General features: G+C 35.7%; 1 protein-coding gene across 2 annotated transcripts in view; it reads left to right on the top strand.

Annotated features, from left to right (window-relative positions):
• Window positions 1–17,291, top strand: part of pfkla (phosphofructokinase, liver a) — a 37,163-nt gene extending 19,872 nt beyond the window's left edge. Inside the window, exons 8-23 of one of the 2 annotated variants that reach the window (XR_009436628.1) lie at window positions 284–379; window positions 2,716–2,808; window positions 2,918–3,043; window positions 3,703–3,767; window positions 3,889–3,952; window positions 4,746–4,892; window positions 7,327–7,397; window positions 7,481–7,568; window positions 8,097–8,249; window positions 9,121–9,285; window positions 9,366–9,427; window positions 11,033–11,144; window positions 11,528–11,627; window positions 11,825–11,930; window positions 15,712–16,391; window positions 16,537–17,291. Coding sequence is in view for 1 of the 2 variants with exons in the window: in XM_059562563.1 (XP_059418546.1) it covers window positions 284–379; window positions 2,716–2,808; window positions 2,918–3,043; window positions 3,703–3,767; window positions 3,889–3,952; window positions 4,746–4,892; window positions 7,327–7,397; window positions 7,481–7,568; window positions 8,097–8,249; window positions 9,121–9,285; window positions 9,366–9,427; window positions 11,033–11,144; window positions 11,528–11,627; window positions 11,825–11,930; window positions 15,712–15,859 (1,596 nt within the window). In the remaining variant the exon portion in view is untranslated. Of the gene's footprint in view, window positions 1–283; window positions 380–2,715; window positions 2,809–2,917; window positions 3,044–3,702; window positions 3,768–3,888; window positions 3,953–4,745; window positions 4,893–7,326; window positions 7,398–7,480; window positions 7,569–8,096; window positions 8,250–9,120; window positions 9,286–9,365; window positions 9,428–11,032; window positions 11,145–11,527; window positions 11,628–11,824; window positions 11,931–15,711 lie in introns of both variants that reach the window. The other variant, XM_059562563.1, reaches the window with a different exon arrangement.
• The last annotated feature ends 4,309 nt before the right edge of the window (window positions 17,292–21,600 follow it).

The raw sequence follows: 21,600 nt of genomic DNA, 5'->3' as shown, positions 1-21,600 counted from the left end.
ATTTTTTACGTTTTCATCAGATATTTATATTTTATTTCTGCTTTACTTCAATTAATTAAGTGTATTTTTATTATTCGAAATAATATTCAATAAACAAAAAAACTAAATGAATCAATTTTATGCAAATGAAAAATATGATTTAATATGAATAAATCAGCCTGACTGCATTAGGTTGCACAAACATGTTTAAAGGTCAGATCTGACAGAAATAACAACGACGATAACAACAGTCCAGTTTTAGTAATGTATAGCTGTATTAACAGAATGCTGCATTTGTTTTCAGAGCCGCAGTAAAGGATCCAGACTGAACATCGTCATTATCGCTGAAGGAGCCATAAACAAAAGCGGTGAACCCATCACCTCCAACTACGTACAAGATGTGAGCTTATAACTGTGTTTTCATAAGATTCACCATTAATTCACTCGCATTAAATGTGAAAAAAGAAAAGAAGTGATATTAAGTTGATATAAAGTCATATAAAGTAATTTATAATTAGTGAATTTTGCAACACTGTTATTTTTCTGTTTATTGTTTAAAGCTCCTTTGTATGTTACAACAACGTTTTAGTGGCACGTTGAGAAAAAAAATCGAAGATTACGAGATTAGTCTTAATATTTTGATTAAAGATGAAATTACGAGAATAAAGTCTAAATGTTACGAGAATAAAATCAAAATATTACGAGAATAAAGTTGAAATATTACAAGAAAAAAGTCAAAATATTACGTGAATAATGTCAAAATATTATGAAAATAAAGTTGAAATATTACGAGAATAAAGTCTAAATATTATGAGAGTAATGTCAAAATATTATGAGAATAATGTCGAAATATTACGAGAAAAGTAAAAATAATACAAGAATAATGTCTAAATATTACGAGAATAATGTCGAAATATTACGAGAAAAGAAAAAATAATACGAGAATAATGTCAAAATATTACGAGAATAATGTCGAAATACTATGAGAAAAGTAAAAATAATACGAGAATAAAGTAAAAATATTACGAGAATAAAGTCTAAATATGAGAATAATGTCAAAATATTACGAGAATAAAGTTGAATTATTACGAGTATAAGGTCGAAATATTATGATAATAGAGTAAAAATATTACGAGAATAAAGTCGAAATATTAATAAAGTCAAAATATTACGAGAATGGTCACAATATTACGAGAATAAAGTTGAATTATTACGAGTATAAGGTCAAAATATTACGATAATTAAGGGTAAAAATATCACGAGAATAAAGTAAAAATATGACGATAAATAGTCAAAATATTACAAGAATAAAGTCGAAATATTACGAGAATAGTCTAAATATTACAAGAATAAAGTCAAAATATTACGAGAATAATGTCAAAATATTACGAGAATAATGTCAAAATATTACGAGAATAAAGTCTAAATATTACAAGAATAAAGTACAAATATTACGACAATAATGTAAAAATATTACGAGAATAAAGTCGAAATATTACAAGAATAAAGTCGAAATATTACGAGAATAAAATCAAAATATTACAAGAATAATGTCAAAATATTACGAGAATAAAGTCAAAATACTACGAGAATAAATTTGAAATATTTCAAGATTAAAATTGAAATATTACGAGAATTAATTTTCACATATTTGGAATTTTCACAAAGAAAACGGTTTCATTTAATGAATTGTTTCACAGAAATACAGCGATCTGATCATTAAAGAGCTTGAAAAACATTATTTAAATAAATATATTAATAACAAGTTCCTGTTCAGTCTGTTAATAAATATCTTATACTTGATATTAAGATGTTTCCACGAATCCTTAAAACGGTGAAAAGATGATGCAGCCGCTAGGACGCGAAAAGACAATATAACTTTAGTTTCTACTATTTAAGTTCTCAAAACATTTTGATTTTATTCTCGTAGTATTACAACTTTATTCTCGTAATATTTTGGCTTTATTCTCAAAGTATTTCGACTTTATTCTTGTAATTTCGACTTTATTCTCTAAATTTGTCAACTTTATTCTCATAACATTTCAACTTTATTCTCGAAACATTTCAACCTTATTCTCAAAGTATTTTGACTTTATTCTCGAAGTTTGTCGACTTTATTCTCATAATATTTTGACTTTATTCTTGAAACATTTCACCTTTATTCTCGAAACATTTCAACTTTATTTTCGAAACATTTCAACTTTATTCTCAAAACATTTCAACTTTATTCTCAAAGTTTGTCGACTTTATTCTTGTAATATTTCGACTTTATTTTCAAAGTATTTCGACTTTATTCTCAAAGTTTGTTGACTTTATTCTCATAATATTTCGACTTTATTCTCTAAATATTACGACTTTAAATTTTTTCAACGTGGCACTAAAATGCCATCTTAGTATGGAAGCTTATTGGAATATAAAAAAAAAAACATCTTGCAGTTCTGACTGTTTTTTTCTCAGAATTACTATTTTTTGCAAATTTACTTTTTCTTGAAATTCTCAGTTTAAATCTTGCAATTTTACTTCTTTTTCAGAATTCTGAGATTATATTGCAATTTTTTTCTTTTTAGAATTTGAGTTTATATATATATATTTTTGTTTCAGAATTTTGAGTTTTTGGAATAAAAATGCTATTGCTAAAAAAGCAAAAAGTGTCTGCACATAAGGCTACTCACATTAGATGAACGTATAGCTAGTGTGTATGATTATAAAGGAGCATGTGACTTGTAATTGCTGCAGCTGGTGGTGTCGCGGCTGGGATATGACACGCGGGTCACCGTTCTGGGTCACGTTCAGCGCGGCGGGACGCCCTCAGCCTTCGACAGAGTGCTGGTAAATAAAGCATTTCAATTAAACCTGCAGAATCATGGCGTGATTATCGGTTTTCATGATCTTGAAGAAAGTTTTTGGGTGTTATGATCTTCTGTCTTTTGTTCTGTAGAGCAGTAAGATGGGTGTCGAGGCCGTGGTGGCCCTGCTGGAGGCGGGGCCAGACACTCCTGCCTGTGTGATCGGCCAATCAGGAAACCAGGTTGTGCATCTCCCACTAATAGAGGCAGTGGAGATGGTGAGTCTTCAGCAGTTCAGCAAACTGTTTTTTAGCTCTTATGGTCTTTATTATTTTATTTTATTTTATTTTATTTTATTTTATTTTATTTTACTTTACTTTACTTTGTTTTGTTTTACTTAGTTTTATTTTATTTTACTTTGTTTTGTTTTGTTTTCTTTTCTTTTGTTTGATTTTATTATAATTGTTATAATTATTATAATTGATTTTTATGTTGACTGCAATTGTTATGGCGAAACTTCGTCAAAATTGGCTCGGATAATCTTCAAAAAAAATTAATCATTTTGATAAACCAAACAGATCCATCTTTTGATTTTAATAATGTTTAGTAAATGTTAAAAATTAACATGACCTAAAATTCTTTTTTCATTGTTAATTTATGTTAACGAATATAGGTAGCTAATGTTAACAAATAAAACATTATTGTACAGTGCTCCCTATAGTTTGTATTAATATTCATGTAAAGTTATTAAGTTTTAATATTTTTGTGTTGTGCTTTTATCAGTTGTTAATAAAATATAATTACTTAAGTTGGGTAAGATCATCTTCAAATATTTTCTGAAAGTCTTTTAATATACGAAGCAGTTCACGTGAAACACATTAATGAATTTGACAAACAGTCTCAAATAATCTCAAGTAATTAATTCTGTTTGTTAAAGACTAAAGAGGTTCAGAAGGCCATGAATGAAAAGCGTTTTGAAGATGCCATCCAGTTACGTGGCAGGTGAGAGATTCACATTATCATTACCTGTGTTTATTAATAGATAAACCTGCAGAGGTCAGAGTTTCAGATGATTGTTTTCCACATAAATGAGTAATGAAGAATCACATAATGTTGTTTACAGGAGTTTTGAGAACAACTGGAACATTTATAAGTTGCTGGCTTATCAGAAACCTGCTGCGGTCCCGGTAACACATCAACACTTTAACACTGATTTTACAGCATTATACACACAAAACACACACACAAGCAATTTTAGTAAAAGTTTTTGCAGTTTTGTTGTGTGCATTTTTCAGTTCAGTTTTAGTATTTTTTGTGTTATATATATATATATATATATATATATATATATACAGTTTTGTATTTTATTTTTTGCCAAAAATCATTAGGATATTAAGTAAAGATCATGTTTCCATAAAGATATTTTAAATTTCCTAAACCATAAATATCTAAAAACTAAATTTTTGTTTAGTAATCCTATAATTAGTAATAATAATTAATTTGGACAATTTTAAAGTTGATTTTCTCAATACTTTTCCAGATTTTCAAATAGTTGTATCTCGGCCAAACGTTATCAGATCCTAAATCTCAATCTAGAAAAATGTACCCCTATTACTAGTTTTGTGGTCCAGGGTCACATATGGATCATAAAATCCTAATCTAAAACTTGCACGAGGGTACTGTGAGCTGACACACGATACTTTGTTTTTAAACTACATAAATGAATACATTTATCTTCATTCACTTGATTTATCATGTTCATTTGAGAATGAGAAACACTAATAGGACTTTCTCAAGATAAAGGTAAAATACTGCATATGTATATGCACTCCTATTATATCGTATCAACAGTGTTTCACCATATCTTGAAACGCAGGTCCTCCATAGACCCATTAGAAGAGAGCGACTGTTAGGGCAAAGTGATGGGTTGGTTATCTGTAAATCCATTCTGTCTGAGCGGTTTCTGTCTGTTTTCCTCAGAGCCAGTACTCGATTGCCATCCTAAACGTGGGCGCTCCGGCCGCGGGGATGAACGCTGCGGTGCGGTCAGCTGTGAGGGTCGGTCTGGCCACAGGACACCGGGTCTACATCGTCAACGATGGCTTCGATGGTCTGGCCAATGGAGCGGTAACAGAGAACTCATCTGAATGATTCCTGAGCTATCCTCTATCAGTTTATCAGTGTTGGGAGACTGACCCATGACTGAACCTGTGTTAGTTTAGGATCATTTATTATGGTTTTAATTAATAAACGGTTATTTTAACATCATTTAGATACTATGGTTATATATAAAAATATATATATTTTGAAGATTTTTTTTTAATATTTCCTATTTTTGTTTTAGTTGAAGTTTTTGTAGTTGTGTTTTGTGCTTTTGTCATTTTAGTAGTTTTTAACTATTTAAAGGGTAACTAAACCCCTGGTCAGAGCCTGACTCCACCCACTGGCAATATTTGAAAAATGCTGAAAAGTGTGCAGAGCACAGCGGAGATAGAGGGGGTGAACCGAGGGCGGGGCTGAGCGCATGGGGCGTGAACCTGAGACCCGCAGTGACGGATTGATTGACAGCTGCTGTCAGAGTCGCTAAAATGTAGAGTGACTGTAGGGACGCAAGTAGCTTTGCAACAGAGGTGCACCTGAAGTGGAGGATGTCGAGGTGTCTGTTCATATCAATTCGAGCCGCTGGCTCAAACTGCGATCTTAACTCCCGCACCGCGTCGCTTTTCAGCGCGAGCTGTGTGGAGAAGCCCATTTCCACCTCGCAATCCCGCGTAAAATGCAGTTTGCACACTCCAGCTCTAGGCGGGAACTCGCGGTCTTCCAGGCCAAGTGCATACAACCACTGGCGCCTAATGCACTCCAGCAGTGCTGTCGCAACCAGCAACACTACACCTACGTACCATCCTGAACACTGTACTAAATACAGATAAATCTACACCAACTTGAAGCTATCTTAACTGATGCAATACTATGCTACTAACTAACTATGCTTCTAACAATACTAACGTTACACTAACAACTATCCTAATTAACTACGTAGGCTACACGAAATAATCTAAATAACTATATAAATGCTATGCTAAATAGATGCTATGTCTATCCTGGTCGTTTTCAATACTCGCAATTCCAACTCCTGACTCACTACAGTAATTTTGACGGAACAAGATGGTTTTATACTGCCAGGGGCGTGGTAGCTCGTACCAAGGGGCGTGGTGAGCTGGAAACCGCTTACGTCACTTGCCACCGCAACATCCAATAGGAAAAATCACCTGCAGTAGCCACCGTTCAACCTGAAGAGGGCAGCACTCAGACGTTTTTACACCATATATTGTAGAATTAAAACTCTTTATACTCAAATGTCAAAAAAGTTACTCGAATCAATGAACAGCACTAATAAAGCCCCATTCTTATAGATCATTAACTAAAAAAAGTTGGTTTAGGGTTTAGTTACTCTTTAACATATATATATATGGAATTTCAGTTTTGCATTATATAAATAAATTATATTTTAAAGTATATTAAAATAGAAACCATTATTTTATATTGTAATAATTTTTGTTTTGTTTTTTTTTCTGTATTTTTGATCAAATAAATGCAGCCTTGATTAGCAGAAGAGAATTCTTTAAAACAACAATACAAGACTTACTGATCTCAAACGTTTGAGCGGTAGTGTACAGTATGTATATGTATATGTATAGTATAATAGAGTTTACAGTTGTCTTTTATACAAAGGAAGTACTCAGAAAATATATATACAAATTTATGTACAAATGTAAGTAGAGCCTATGAAATCCATTTTATTTTTTTGTACTGTACCATTCTGTTTTTATTGTACTTGGTTCATTTTGAAATTTAAATTTTAGTAATCAAAAAGCATGTCTAATTAATTACAATCTTGAAACGTAACACCATTATTGCATTTTTAATTACATTTTCAAGGCCCAATTATACTTGTCATATTTTCTAACATCAATTTTTTGTTTTTCTGTTATATTTTTTCTGGACTCTTGTAGTCTAACACGTCTAATCAAGTGAATTCATAAAACAATAACAATTTAATAATTTATGTAAAAAAAATCTTAGTAAATAACAGTGCCCTAATGTTTTTATTATTATTATTATTTTTCAGAAATTGTCTGGTTTTTTAATTTTTCTGGGTTTAAGATTTAATACAAATTTATTATCAAAAATGTTTGTAATCAATTTAAGGCATTATTATCGATTTAATTAATATTTTAAAATATAATCAGATTTTTTAAAAAGTAGCAGTTCCTTTTGTTTCATGGCAAAAACAGCTGTTAAGATGAAAATCTGATATTAAACAATAAATAATAATATTATATCTTTGAGAAGTACATTCTGCGGTAAAATAGCAATATATTTCTGTCACATTCCGAGTTAAACCAGACTTTTATTTTGACGTTTTCTGCATTACAAGGCTTTAAATAAGAATAAAGCAGGCCTGCCCCCCCCCCCCCCCCTTGTCTCTCTGTTCTCAATAACAGTAATGATTATATTAATATGAATGAAGTAACAGCATGAATTCGCTGTGGTGTCACAGGTGAATGAAGCGATGTGGAGTCAGGTGGCCGGCTGGACAGGTCAGGGCGGCTCTCTGCTGGGAACTAAACGGTCAGTCACCTTTAATAATCAATGCATTCTCACCCAATCTCTCATTTTTGAAACTGAGCTTTTGTACCCGCAATATTGTCCAGAACCCTCCCAAGCACCTGCATGGAGAAGCTAGTGGAAAATCTCAAGAGGTTCAGGATCCAGTCACTGCTCGTCGTTGGTGGTTTTGAGGTACAGAGGAAAAAAATTGTGATGCACTTAAATGAGTAGCTCAGCCACAAACCTCAGACCACATTTTTTTATGCATCATATTAAAGTTGAATAAATCTTTCCATTGATGTATGGTTTGTTAGGAGAACAATATTTGTCTGAGATGCAACTATGTGAAAATCTGGAATCTGAGGGTGCAACAAAATCATAGTATTGAGAGAATGAATCTTTAAAAGTTGTTCAAATGAATTCTTAGCTATGCATATTACCATTCAAAAATTAAGTTTTGATGTATTTACAATAGAACATTTACGAGATATTTTCATGGGACATGATCTTTACTTCATATCCTAATGATTTTTGGCTGACCCATACTACTGTATGTATTTTTGGCTATTGTTATAACAGTTAAGGGTTTGTGCTCACAACAAATGACAATTTTGTCATCATTTCCAACCTGTGTTATCTTCCATGAAACACAGAATGAGATATTAGAGAGTTTCCGAGCTGCTCGTGATGATGTCTGAGTGTATTTTCTATCACGTCCAGGCATATGAGGGCATACTGGAGTTGGTGGAAGCAAGAGGAAGCTATGATGAATTATGTATTCCCATGTGCATCATCCCTGCCACCATCAGCAACAACGTGCCAGGGACGGACTTCAGTCTGGGCAGCGATACTGCGGTGAACGCAGCGATGGCCGTGAGTACAGGTCACTCTTCGATGATCCTTTAGATTCACTCTCTCTGCATTTTATTAAATCTAAACGTGGCTTGAAAAACGTCACTGGAAAAGTTAACAGTTATACATTTTTTTTTATATTTTTAGTTAACTATAATAACCCTGCTACATAGGCTGCATTTTAGGGCATCATAAATGCATTAAATGCAAATGCTTTTCCAAAAAATAGGTAGCATGAATATGATGCTGTCTATGATGCCTTCTTCTGCCTTGTGCATGCATCATTTTCAGACAATAAGGGCAATAAATCCCACAATGCAATACGACTGAGAAAAAATGCACCCAAAATAACAGACAGAGTCAGAGTAATGGCAATTATAAATGCAAAAACAGTAAATAAAAAACAGACAATATGACTTAATATTTTTATGTATTTTTATAAAATATCAATTTGAAAGATTTTATTTAAAAAAAAAAAAATTATATTATTATTTTTATATATATTGTATTCGATCAATCAAAGGATTGTTATTAAGACTATTTTACATTTTATTATTCTTGAGTTTGCTATGAAGTTTGCTGATATGGCGTAAAATGATAAATAAATAAACGCATAAATAAAATTGCTCCTGTGTATTTTGCAAAGTCATAGGTTCGGTTCTCAGGGAATGCATGAAGCATTCCTGTATGCTTCGTAGTCGCTTTGTACAAATGCATCTGATATATTTAAAATGTAAACGAACTTTTATGCACATTAGAGTATTACGTTTTGAAGCAGAGCGTTCATCTGTCAAATCTTACTCTCTTTATCATATAAGCTTTTGATAAAGATGCAGTTTGTGTTATTCCATTCTCCAGTTATTGATCTGAAGTGTGTCTTTGTTTTATAAAGAGCTGTGATAAGATCAAGCAGTCGGCCACAGGGACCAAGAGGAGGGTCTTTGTGGTGGAGACGATGGGGGGATACTGCGGTTATCTGGCAACCACCACAGGAATCGCCGTCGGTGCGGACGCCGCTTACATTTTTGAGGAGCCATTCACCATTAATGACCTCAAGGTGAATAACATAACATAACATAACATAAGAATAAATGCTGTTTTTTAGGATATTAAGAAACTTTCTCTCTTTTCTTTTAGACCAATGTGGAGCATTTGACAGAGAAAATGAAGAAGGACATTCAGAGAGGACTGGTGCTGAGGTAAATTTGTCAGCCTTTGTTGGTCTGCAACATATTTGTAGGTTTTTAAATTATTGCATCTTTATCTACATCACAGAATTTCTAAGGATCTAAACTACCAGTCAAAATAGGAGTAAACATTATGCTTTTTTAAGTCTCTTTTGCTCAATAAGGCTGCATTTATTTAATAAAACTAAGGTGAAAATTGTGAAATATTATTATGATTTAAATTAACTGCTTTCTATGGGAATATCTGTTAAACTGTAATTTATTCCTGTGATGTGCAGCTGTATTTTCAGCATCATTCCTCCAGTCTTCAGTGTCACATGATTTTTAGAAATCATTTTGATAATTGTAACTTTTGACTGGTTGTTAAATAATTATTTTTTATTTAATTCTATAAAACGACTAAGAATTGTATTTGTTGCATCATTGCAATCACAAAATGAATTACATATTTATATCCAGGTCTAGTCTAGGCATAAAAATAACTTAAATAGTATAAATATCTCATGTGGGTTGAGTTGGAATTTAAACCTTTACATTTTAAACCTTTTTTATCCAAAGCAATTTACAGAAAAGGAACAAAAGCAATTAGTCAAAGACAAAGCATATATATATATATATATTGTAATATACAATGCCAGGTTTCTTGATGTAAAAGGCTTTTAGTTATGAATGACTCACAACATGATGTTTATGTCAGTAATTACATTTTGAATCAGCTTATTAAAATGTATGAATAATGAAACAATTTGTATTTCTTTAAATACTTTTTAAAAGAATAGTTCACTCAAAAATGTTAATTTCCTTAAAATTTTTGCTCAGCCTCAGGCCATCCAAGATGTAGATGAATTTGTGTCTTCATCGGATTTGGAGAAATGTAGCATTACATCACTTCCTCAACATTGGAGTGAAAGGGTGCCGTCAGAATGAGAGTCTAAACAGCTGATAAAAACATCACAATAATCCACAGCAGTCCATCAGTTAACATCTGGAGAACACAAAAGCTGTGATTGTAAGAAACAAATCCAACATTAAGACGTTTAAAACATTGTTTCCGGCTAAAATACAAGTCCATAATCCATAATAATGCTTCCTTTAGTGAAAAGGTTTTCTGCTCTAAATCTGGAGAGAAATCTGTTCAGATCGAGCAGCGTTTACAAGCCAATACAGCTCTAAACAAATAAGTGTGTGTGGATTTTAACATGAGAGACAAACTGCAGATGCACTTTTTCACAGGAGGAAGCGTTTTTTATTGATTATAGACTCATATTTTAGCCAGAAGCGACAGTTTAAAGTTAAAAACGTCTTAATGCTGGATTTGTTTCAGCATTTGTCTTCTCCGGATGTTAACTGATGGACTGCTGTGGATTATTGTGATGTTTTAATCAGCTGTTTGGACTCTCATTCTGACGGCACCCATTCACTGCAGAGCATCCATTGATGAGAAACTGATGCGATGCTACATTTCTCCAAACCTGATGAAGAAACAAACTCATCTACTTTTCTGTATTGGTTTTTTTCTTTGTTGTTGAACTATTCCTTTATTTTGTGACTTTATGTTTGAGACTGTGCAGCTTATGCTCATGCAGCTTGATGAATGTACAACTGCTCTGTTTACAGAAATGAGAAATGTCATGAGTACTACACCACTGATTTCATCTATAAGCTCTACTCAGCCGAGGGTAAAGGCGTCTTCGACTGCAGGGTCAATGTCCTGGGACACCTGCAGCAGGTACAGACTCATGCTTCATCACTGAACTCATTTGAACAACTTTTGACTCAGATCCCTTGATTTCTACTTCATAAAAGCAGCATCCTCACTGAAAGGGAGCAGTGCTCCAGCATCAGCCTGTAAATCATCCTCTAAGATCTTCATTTGAAGCACACAACAGACTTAAATTCTCTAGAGAGCTTGGTGATCACATATTGCTAAACTAAATAATAGTCTGATTCGGTTCATTATATTTTATTTCTTGCAACTAAACCAGAATTCATAATCATCAGGTATTCAAAAAACGTTAGTGCATCAAATATTAAAAAATATGAGTTTTATTTCTAAACATGCATTAATTATAAAAGCGTCAATTTTTGATGTTTTTTTTCTGATATTAATAGGGTGGAGGACCAACACCCTTTGACAGAAACTATGGCACTAAACTGGGCGTCCGAGCAGTGCAGTGGCTGACTGAGAAGATGGCCGACAATTTTAGACAAGGTGAGAGGTTTTTTGCATGTTAAAAACTAAGTAAATCCTTCAGACTTTAAATTCACGTCAGGTGACAAGTTTTGATTGTGATGTTCTGAAATCACTGTAATGGAGGGGATCAAGTTTACTGTTGTTTTCCTGCTGAAGCCAGTGGGATTTAGTCAGACGACAGAATTAAATCCCTGAAACTGTGTTTGTGTCTGTAGGTCGTGTGTTTGCGAACACCTCGGACACAGCCTGTGTGGTCGGCCTGTATAAGAAGGTTTTGACCTTCAGTCCCGTCACTGAGCTGAAGGAACATACGGACTTTGAGTGAGTGACTAACAATTTCACACAGAACACACAGTTTGTCACATGCATCTTACATATGTGTGATATAATGTGTAACAACAAACAGAAACAATATTGTTTTAAGGACATACCCACACAATATAAGTAATATAATATAATAAACTAACAAAAGAGATTTGAAAATAGAATAAAGAAGAGAAAAAAGAACAAAGTACAGTAGATATTTCATGCAAGATAAACTGAACTATATAATATAAAAAGTAGCTGTACATCTTTTGTTAAATTTTTTACTGTGCGTACTACATAGTTCTACACATACTACTTGTACAACCAGTTAATATCAACCAATAAGATCATAATTTTCAATTTAAGCAAAGATGTACTCAAATCTGCAGGACCGGGTCATTGTAGCAATATGGACTGTGAAGCTTAACTGATGATAGATCAAAACTCTGAGGTCTGTCCTGGAAGGAGTTATGGTTGACGAACCCAGCTGTATAGAGTAGTAGTGATGAGACGATGGGTTAGCTGGAGCCACCAGAAGTTCTTTCTTAGTAAGGTTAATCTGAAGGCGATGGTCATTCATCCAGTTAGAAATGTCACTCAGGCAGGCTGAAATGCGAGCAGCTACCGTCGGGTCATCTGGTTGAAATGAGAATTAGAGTTGAGTGTCATCAGTGTAGCAGTGATAAGAAAAGCCATGCTTCTGAATGACAAAGACATCATGTAGATGGAGAAGAGAAGTGGTCCAAGTACTGAGCCTTGAGGAACCTCAGTAGCAAGAAGTTGTGACTTAGAAACTTCACCCCTCCAAGACACCCTGAAGGATCTACTGGAGAGGTAGGACTTAAACCACAGGAGTGCGGTTCAAGAGATGCCCATCTTTCTTAGGGTGGACAGGAGAATCTGGTGATTAACTGTGTCAAAAGCAGCAGACAGGCCCAGTAAGATGAGTACTGAGGAATTTGAAGCTGCTCTTGCCAGTCGTAGGGCTTCAGTAACCGAGAGCAGGGCAGTCTCAGTTGAGTGGCCACTTTTGAAGCCAGATTGGTTGCTGTCCAGGAGGTTTTTCTGTACAAGAAACATAGAGAGTTGGTTAAACACAATTCACTCTAGTGTCTTTGCAATGAATGGAAGAAGGAATACAGGTCTGTAGTTTTCTAGAAGCGCTGGATTTAGAGATGGTTTCTTTAGCAGTGGGCTTACCCGAGCCTGTTTAAATGCTTAGGGAAATGTTTAGGGAAAAGAAGAGATCGTTTGAAGGAGATGAGTGGGGATAGGATCAAGTGGACAAGTAGTAGGATGATTGGACAGGATAAGTTTGGCGACGTCCGTCTCTGAGAGTGGAGAGAAGGAGGGAGAGTGTGCATTAGTTGTTAAGAAGTTATCATCAGTCTGCGGTGTGGAGAATTGGTCACTGATGGTTCTTGTCTTATTTGTGAAGAAAACTGAAAAGTTGTCGGCTGTAAGAATCGATGAAGGAGGAGGTGGAGGCGGATTAAGAAGAGAAGAGAAAGTTTTGAAGAGTGTCCGAGCGTCACAACAGTGGTTAGTTTTGTTGTTGTAGTAGGATGTTTTAGCAGTGAAGACATTTACAGAGAAGGAAGAGAGAAGAAACTGATACACACTGAGGTCGGTAGAGTTTCTTGATTTATGCCATTTCCTCCCTGCAGCCCTGAGTTTAGAGCGATGTTCACGGAGAACTTCGAACAGCCAGGGGGCAGATGGGGTAGTGCATGCTGGTCTAGACAGTGAAAAAAGTTGTCCAAGCAAGAGGTTAGAGTGGAGCAAAGAGTGAGCGTAGGTTCTGTCGAAAGGTGAACTGCGGTGGAGTGTGTGCCGCTTCAGGAGTAAGTGAAGGGTTTCCCATACAGTGATTTATTTGTCTCATCGATTTTATTGATCCAAGTCTCACAATATCAAAACTGCCCGCCACAAATAGATTTTCCAAAAGGCTTTGACTTCATTGAATAAACATGAGCACTACACGTTTCAAAATCAAAAACTGATGCAGGTGTTTTTATATGACTGTATTTCAGAAAGAAACAGACTGTAATTTTCGATTTCATTTTCAATTCATCTTGCATGTAATACTTGGTAAGGCAGCGTTTGTGAGGTCAGCGGTGCTTTGCAGCCATTACCGGAGAAACCTCTACCTCTCCCGCTCTTAAAGCGCCTCCTGCTGGCAGAAAATGTATTTGCATATATATGTACAGTACAGACCAAAACACACCTTCTCATTCAAAGAGTTTTATTTATTTTCATGACTATGAAAATTGTAGAGTCACACTGAAGGCATCAAAACTATGAATTAACACATGTGGAAATATATATGGAATTATATACATAACAAAAAAGTGTGAAACAACTGTAAATATGTCATATTGTAGGTTCTTCAAAGTAGCCACCTTTTGCTTTGATTACTGCTTTGCACACTCTTGGCATTCTCTTGATGAGCTTCAAGAGGTAGTCACCTGAAATGGTCTTCCAACAGTCTTGAAGGAGTTCCCCGAGAGATGCTTAGCACTTGTTGGCCCTTTTGCCTTCTGTCTGCGGTCCAGCTCACCCCTAAACCATCTCGATTGGGTTCAGGTCCGATGACTGTGGAGGCCAGGTCATCTGGCGCAGAACCCCATCACTCTCCTTCTTGCTCAAATAGCCCTTGATGCCTTCAGTGTGACTCTACAATTTTCATAGTCATGAAAATGAAGAAAACTCTTTGTATGAGAAGGTGTGTCCAAACTTTTGGTCTGTACTGTATATATTGGGGCAGGGGAGTGCCGCCACAAATTTAGTGTAAGGCTGTGGGAAACACTGAAGTGTGAGGTTAGAAGTTATGAGGACGTGGAGCAACTAAAGTGTTGTTAACGGAGCACCAGCGCGTGTAGATGAGGTCCAGTTGGTTGCCAGATTTGTGAGTCGCTCTCTTGAGATCAAATGAGGAGAGCAAGGGGTTGAAGTCAGCAGCCTGGGGTTTATCTAGGTGGATGTTGAAGTCACCAAGCAGTACCAGAGGAGTTTCATCTTCAGGAAAGTTTGATAGTAACACATTCAACTCCTCCAAGAAGTTTCCCAGTTGACCTGGGGAATGATAAACGACCACAAGGTGGATTTTAACAGGGTGGGTTACCGTAATTGCATGTGATTCAAATGAACTGTTACCTGAAGGAGATGGTAGAAGATCAAATTTCCATTATTCTGAGATAAGGAGACCAGTACCTCCACCCCTCCCCGTCGTAAGAGGGTTGTGGGAACAAGTGAAATTAGTGGAGAGGGCTGCGGGAATGGCAATGTCTTCAGGTTTGATCCAAGTCTCAGTCAGTGCCATGAGGTTGAGACCTGAATGAGTAGCTACAGAAGAAATGAAATCTGCTTTGTTAACAGCAGACTGGCAGTTAAAGAGACCAACTGGAGAGTGAATAGAGAGTGAAGAAGTAGTAGAGGTCAGAGGGACAGGCAGTAGATTTTTTAGATAGGCCTGCCTCCTACATACAGTGTGTGCTCTACGAATGCTACCACTTTAATATTTGCCTGAGTACTTGTTGTTGAAATCAGCTGGCCACGTCTTACTATTTAGTAGACCGAAACTGGGGAGTCTCACGATAGGCAAACGCGAGAACAAACACCACTTCAGCACATCTTTACCACGGTAAAAAACACAGTAAATGAAACAGAGTTTCCTAGCACTGACAACCGCGTGGTAGTCTAATGAGAAAAACAAGGTAAAACACTCACAAACTGCTGTCCTTTTCTGTTGCTCCGCTCTTTCTTCTATCAATAAAGCGTTCCTCTCGCCCTGCAGACACCGGATGCCCAAGACGCAGTGGTGGCTGAACTTCAGACTCATGCTGAAGATGCTGGCCAAGTATCAGACACCCTTCCATGAGTATAAGAAGGGAGAGATCAGACACGTGACCCGACGCTCTCTCAGCATAGAATCTGGGTTCTAAAACCACAAACTGCTGGCACTATCCTTCTGCTAACACACTAAACTGCCACTCCTCTGTTAAAACGGGTAGACGCCTGATCCTTTAGTGAGTAAACGAGGCTAAAACTCCAGATCTGTGCCTGAACCTGATGCATTAGAGGCCTGTATTTGCACCATGTCTACACACTGAACTCATGCAATGTCAAAACTAGATCACTTTGCTTATAATAGAATGGTTTCCTGATCATTTTTTGTTTGCAAATATCATATGTGTGAATTGACCAATGTTCATTTTAATTGTTATGTATTTGGACCATTTCATAAAATCCAGCTTGTGATGTTTCTGGTCAATTGAAATCACATTGTTTCTAACCATATGCAGGGGGCCAGAATTTTGAAAGGATTAAGATTTTCAATTGTTTTTGAAAGAAGTCTGTTCTGCTTTCCAAGGCTGCATTTATTTGATGAACAATACTGTAAAAATAGTGAAATATTATTAAAGCTCAAATTAAGTGTTCCCTATGTGAATATATGGTAAAATGTAATTTATTTCTGTGGTCAAAGCTGAATTTTCCGCATCATTACTCCAGTCTTCAGTGTCAATCATACTTAGACCTTGCTTTTGAATGATAGTCTATCCCAATTTTGAGTCAGCACAAGTGTTTTTAACATTGATAATAATAATAAATGTTTCTTGAGCCCCAAATCAACATATTAAAATTATTTATGAAGATCATGTGACACTGAAGACTGGAGGAATGATGCTGAAAGTTCAGCTTTGATCACAGAAATAAATTCTATTTTACTATATATTCATGTAGAAAACAGTTATTTTAATTTCTAATAATATTTCACAATTTTACTGTATTGTGTTTATGCACAATGTCAGTATGTAAAATTATATTGCTGTTCCAAAACAACTAATGCAAAGTACATTTAGAATTTTCTTTCATGGTACAATTCAACATCAGTCCCTTCAAGTGAAAACACTGTGTTATACTTTATACTAAACCTTCTGTGGTTCATAGATAATTCAACAAAAGGTCTATAGAATTCACTGTTATACTTTACCAGATCTTTATTCAAGCAGCTTTCTGTGAGAGAAATGGTTTGTTAAATGTTTGAACTTGTCTTTTGCAGTTGTGAGCTTCAGTAATGTGACTTTTTTATCGTGTGCTTATGCAGTGTGATTAGTGTAAAGCAATAGATAATTTTCGTGCAGCATGTTTTACTACTCCAGTATTCAATAATCTATGTTTTACGGAAGCCTGAAAGATGTTTACTTGTCAGGAAACTACTGTCACAATGTAGTAATTATAGCTTCATTTTATTTTGCAAAACATAATTTTCTTCTGCTTTTGGGGTGATATATGGCCTGGTGTGGCCGGTTGCATAAACAGTTTAGACTGATTATTTTAAGGCCGCTACATAAACATAGATTGGTTGAACTTGAATGGGAAAAATAAAACGTATTACAGTTTAGCTAACTACTAGTTCAGGCTTTTCCTAAAATACAGCTTTAAAACAGTGGCTGTGCTTTATGCAACTTTTGTGATTTTCACCTTAGAGTATCTTTGGCATATTTGCCTTTTTACATTGTATTACAATAATTCTGAGATTGTCTTGCTGACGTCTGCAGATCTCTAAGTGTGCAGTAAGTATTCACTTCTGTCAATAAATGTAAGCCATAAAAACTACATGTGAAATGAATGTAATGTTTTAGCCGGATGTCATATTAAAAGGACTGTCCTGTCATTTAAGAAACATATATAATAAAAAGACATATTTAAAATACTTTGCTTTGTTGTAAGTAGCTGGAAAACGAATAGACTTTTTTAACTTTAAGGACAATTGTGTTAAGTGTTGTGTTTTCATTTATGTACAGTCGTGGCCAAAAGTTTTGAGAATTACATAAATATTAGTTTTCAAAAAGTTTGCTGCTAAACTGCTTTTAGATCTTTGCTTCAGTTGTTTCTGTGATGTACTGAAATATAATTACAAGCACTTCATACGTTTCAAAGGCTTTTATCGACAATTACTGTACATGACATTTCTGCAAAGAGTCAGTATTTGCAGTGTTGGCCCTTCTTTTTCAGGACCTCTGCAATTCGACTGGGCATGCTCTCAATCAACTTCTGGACCAAATCCTGACTGATAGCAACCCATTCTTTCATAATCACTTCTTGGAGTTTGTCAGAATTAGTGGGTTTTTGTTTGTCCACCCGCCTCTTGAGGATTGACCACAAGTTCTCAATGGGATTAAGATCTGGGGAGTTTCCAGGCCATGGACCCAAAATTTCAACATTCTGGTCCCCGAGCCACTTAGTTATCACTTTTGCCTTATGGCACGGTGCTCCATCGTGCTGGAAAATGCATTGTTCTTCACAAAACTGTTATTGGATTGTTGGAAGAAGTTGCTGTTGGAGGGTGTTTTGGTACCATTCTTTATTCATGGCTGTGTTTTTGGGCAGAATTGTGAGTGAGCCCACTCCCTTGGATGAGAAGCAACCCCACACATGAATGGTGTCAGGATGCTTTACTGTTGGCATGACACAGGACTGATGGTAGCGCTCACCTTTTCTTCTCCGGACAAGCCTTTTTCCAGATGCCCCAAACAATCGGAAAGGGGCTTCATCGGAGAATATGACTTTGCCCAGTCTTCAGCAGTCCATTCACTATACTTTCTGCAGAAGATCAATCTGTCCCTGATGTTTTTTCTGGAGAGAAGTGGCTTCTTTGCTGACCTTCTTGACACCCGGCCATCTTCCAAAAGTCTTGTCCTCACTGTGCGTGCAGATGCGCTCACACCTGCCTGCTGCCATTCCTGAGCAAGCTCTGCACTGGTGACACTCCGATCCCGCAGCTGAATCCTCTTAGGAGACGATCCTGGCGCTTGCTGGACTTTCTTGGACGCCCTGAAGCCTTCACCCTCCTTTTAACATGTCAAGTCTGCCATTCTAACCCAATCAGCCTGACATAATGATCTCCAGCCTTGTGCTCGTCAACATTCTCACCTGAGTTAACAAGACGATTACTGAAATGATCTCAGCAGGTCCTTTAATGACAGCAATGAAATGCAGTGGAAAGGTTTTTTTGGGATTAAGTTAATTTTCATGGCAAAGAAGGACTATGCAATTCATCTGATCACTCTTCATAACATTCTGGAGTATATGCAAATTGCTATTATAAAAACTTAAGCAGCAACTTTTCCAATTTCCAATATTTATGTGATTCTCAAAACTTTTGGCCACGACTGTACATTTAATAAGAAGCACATTCATGAAACTAATATTTCTTGAATTTTCTATTAATATAATGCATGTATTTTTGCATAAAAAAGAAGAGAAGATAAAGTACGATGTGACGTCAAAGAAATAATTGAGCCATTTTGACAGAAGTGACGAACTGCAAGCTTTGAATGCTTATATCTTCTAAATGTGAATATTGTCAATGTTTTGGAGCACACTGACTTATATATAATCTTAAGACTAACATATTGATGCTAACACCCCAAAAAACTTTAATTTTGATTTCATGGGGACTTTAATCTTGTTCAGGCAAAATATATATATTAATGATCCCGGACGAGCCCCCAAATTATGTTACGTCTCCTGATGGTATAGAGGTATGAGGAAGACGAACATAATAAAATATAAACACAACCCTATAATTTTGGCCTCTGGGGAGTACTGGGAGAGAATGACACAAGGACAACTGACATGACAATAAGTGGTTCGCTTTAATTACAAAAAGAAATATACTTATACAAATGAACACACCAACCAACATCTTATTTACAACTATATACAAAGAAAGATAACACTAATGTGAACAGCCTCGGAGATAAGAAAATGAGCGGTGCAAAATAAACAAAAACAACAAAACATTCACTGACTAAATCTCCACCCTCTAACCAAAAACAAAAACCCCAAAATAAAGTCTTCTGCGTTCAACACGCCATACCTAAAGCTTTGCTAACTAACAAAACTTACACAAGGTTGCACACGCTCCTTCCCTAGTGTGTCTAACAAAGGGTAATTCTACGTGTTTGCTCAATGTAAGTCATGTGACATACTTCCCTTTCCTTTATCTCAGGGGCTTGTGAAGTTTGTCAGACAAGATGTTTTGTCAAACACAACAAGCGAACCGCCACTAATTCAGCAGCTTCAAACTAACTGGCCCAGCCAACAAACACTCCAAGCTCCTCCTCCTCTGTTCTTCATGGGTGTCTTTTATCTTGTGCCAATTAATGATGAGCACATTACCAGACCAATCACAGCACCTAAAAACAGAAACAGCAGAGAGCGGGAAACAGGAAGAAACCAATAACAAGGAGAGAAATTCAACCAATAACAAAAGGGAGGGAACAACCAAAGCACGTAACATAGATAGATAGATAGATAGATGGATGGATGGATGGATGGATGGATGGATGGACGGACGGACGGACGGACGGACGGACGGACGGACGGACGGACGGACGGACAGATAGATAGATAGATAGATAGATAGATAGACTCCAGTTTTCTCTGCATTTGGTGTGCAATGTGTCCTCAGAAAGAAAAGGTACAAAAGCTATCAGTGGTGGTATCTTTTACAAAAGGTACACTTTTGTATACCTTTTAGATACTAAAATGTACACTTTAGGTACAGATACTGTATGTTCCTTTAAGCTTTCATTATGGACCCTTTAAGTACAAAGTTGTACCTTTTGAACCTTAGTGACAGCTTTTGTACCTTTTTTTTTCTGAGAGTGTGGCTGTGTTCTTAACAGGTTTGGATGTTATATTTTACTCATACTTCACCTGAGAACTTGGGGGGGGGGGGGCTGATCCTGGTGACTTCTTTTACCAAAAACACTGAATCAGCTTTCAGTCATTTGAAACGTTCATCCATTAAGCACAAACATCAATGCTTGTTGCAAACCTTGCCCCTGGAATAGGAGCTTGTGAAGGTAAATGGAGATGCCTACGACACACAAACACACACACAGATGAAAAGATGAAACTCTCTTTGATGAAACAATGCATCAAATGATCCTCCTCCTCTGACATTTCCACCATGAGCTCAGAAGCACATGAAACATTCATATTCCCCTCCTGCATTCATCCAAACAGGTATTATAAGAATAGCGGTTAAGAATTTGGATTAATTAATCTCTTCTGCTCACCAAGGCTGCATTTATTTGATCAAAAATATGGTACAAATTTTGGAATTGTATTATAATTTTTAATAAAAAAAAAGTTTTTTATGTGAATGTTTGTTAAAATGTTATTTATTGCCGTGATTTATCAGCATCATTCCTCCAGTCTCCAGTGTCACATGATCTTCAGAAATCATTCTGATATGATGATTTATTGCTCAGGAAACATTTATTATTATTATCAATGTTGAAAACAGTTGTGCTGACAGATATTTTTGTGGAAACACTACCAGTCAAAAGTTGGGGTAAGTGAGATTTTAACAAAAAAACAAAAAAGGAAAATAAATGATTATTCCTTTTCAGCAAGGACTGATCAAAAGTGACAGAACCGACAGTTATAGTTTTCAAATAGATGCTGTTCTTTTGAACTTTCTGTTCATCAAAGAATTCTGAAAATGGTTTCCATAAAAATATTAAGCGGCACATTGATAATAATCATTATTAATACTTGAGCACCAATAGTAATTGATAAGAATTGAGCAGCAAATCAGCATATTAGAATGATTTCCAAAGGATCACGTGACAGACTGGAGTAATGATCTGTATTAATAGTGCACTTA

The sequence above is a fragment of the Carassius carassius genome, chromosome 11, assembly GCF_963082965.1.
Source record: "Carassius carassius chromosome 11, fCarCar2.1, whole genome shotgun sequence".
Lineage (NCBI taxonomy): Eukaryota > Metazoa > Chordata > Actinopteri > Cypriniformes > Cyprinidae > Carassius > Carassius carassius.
The sequence above is the reverse complement of the archived record's forward strand: the minus strand, read 5'-3'. Positions and strand labels throughout refer to the sequence as shown.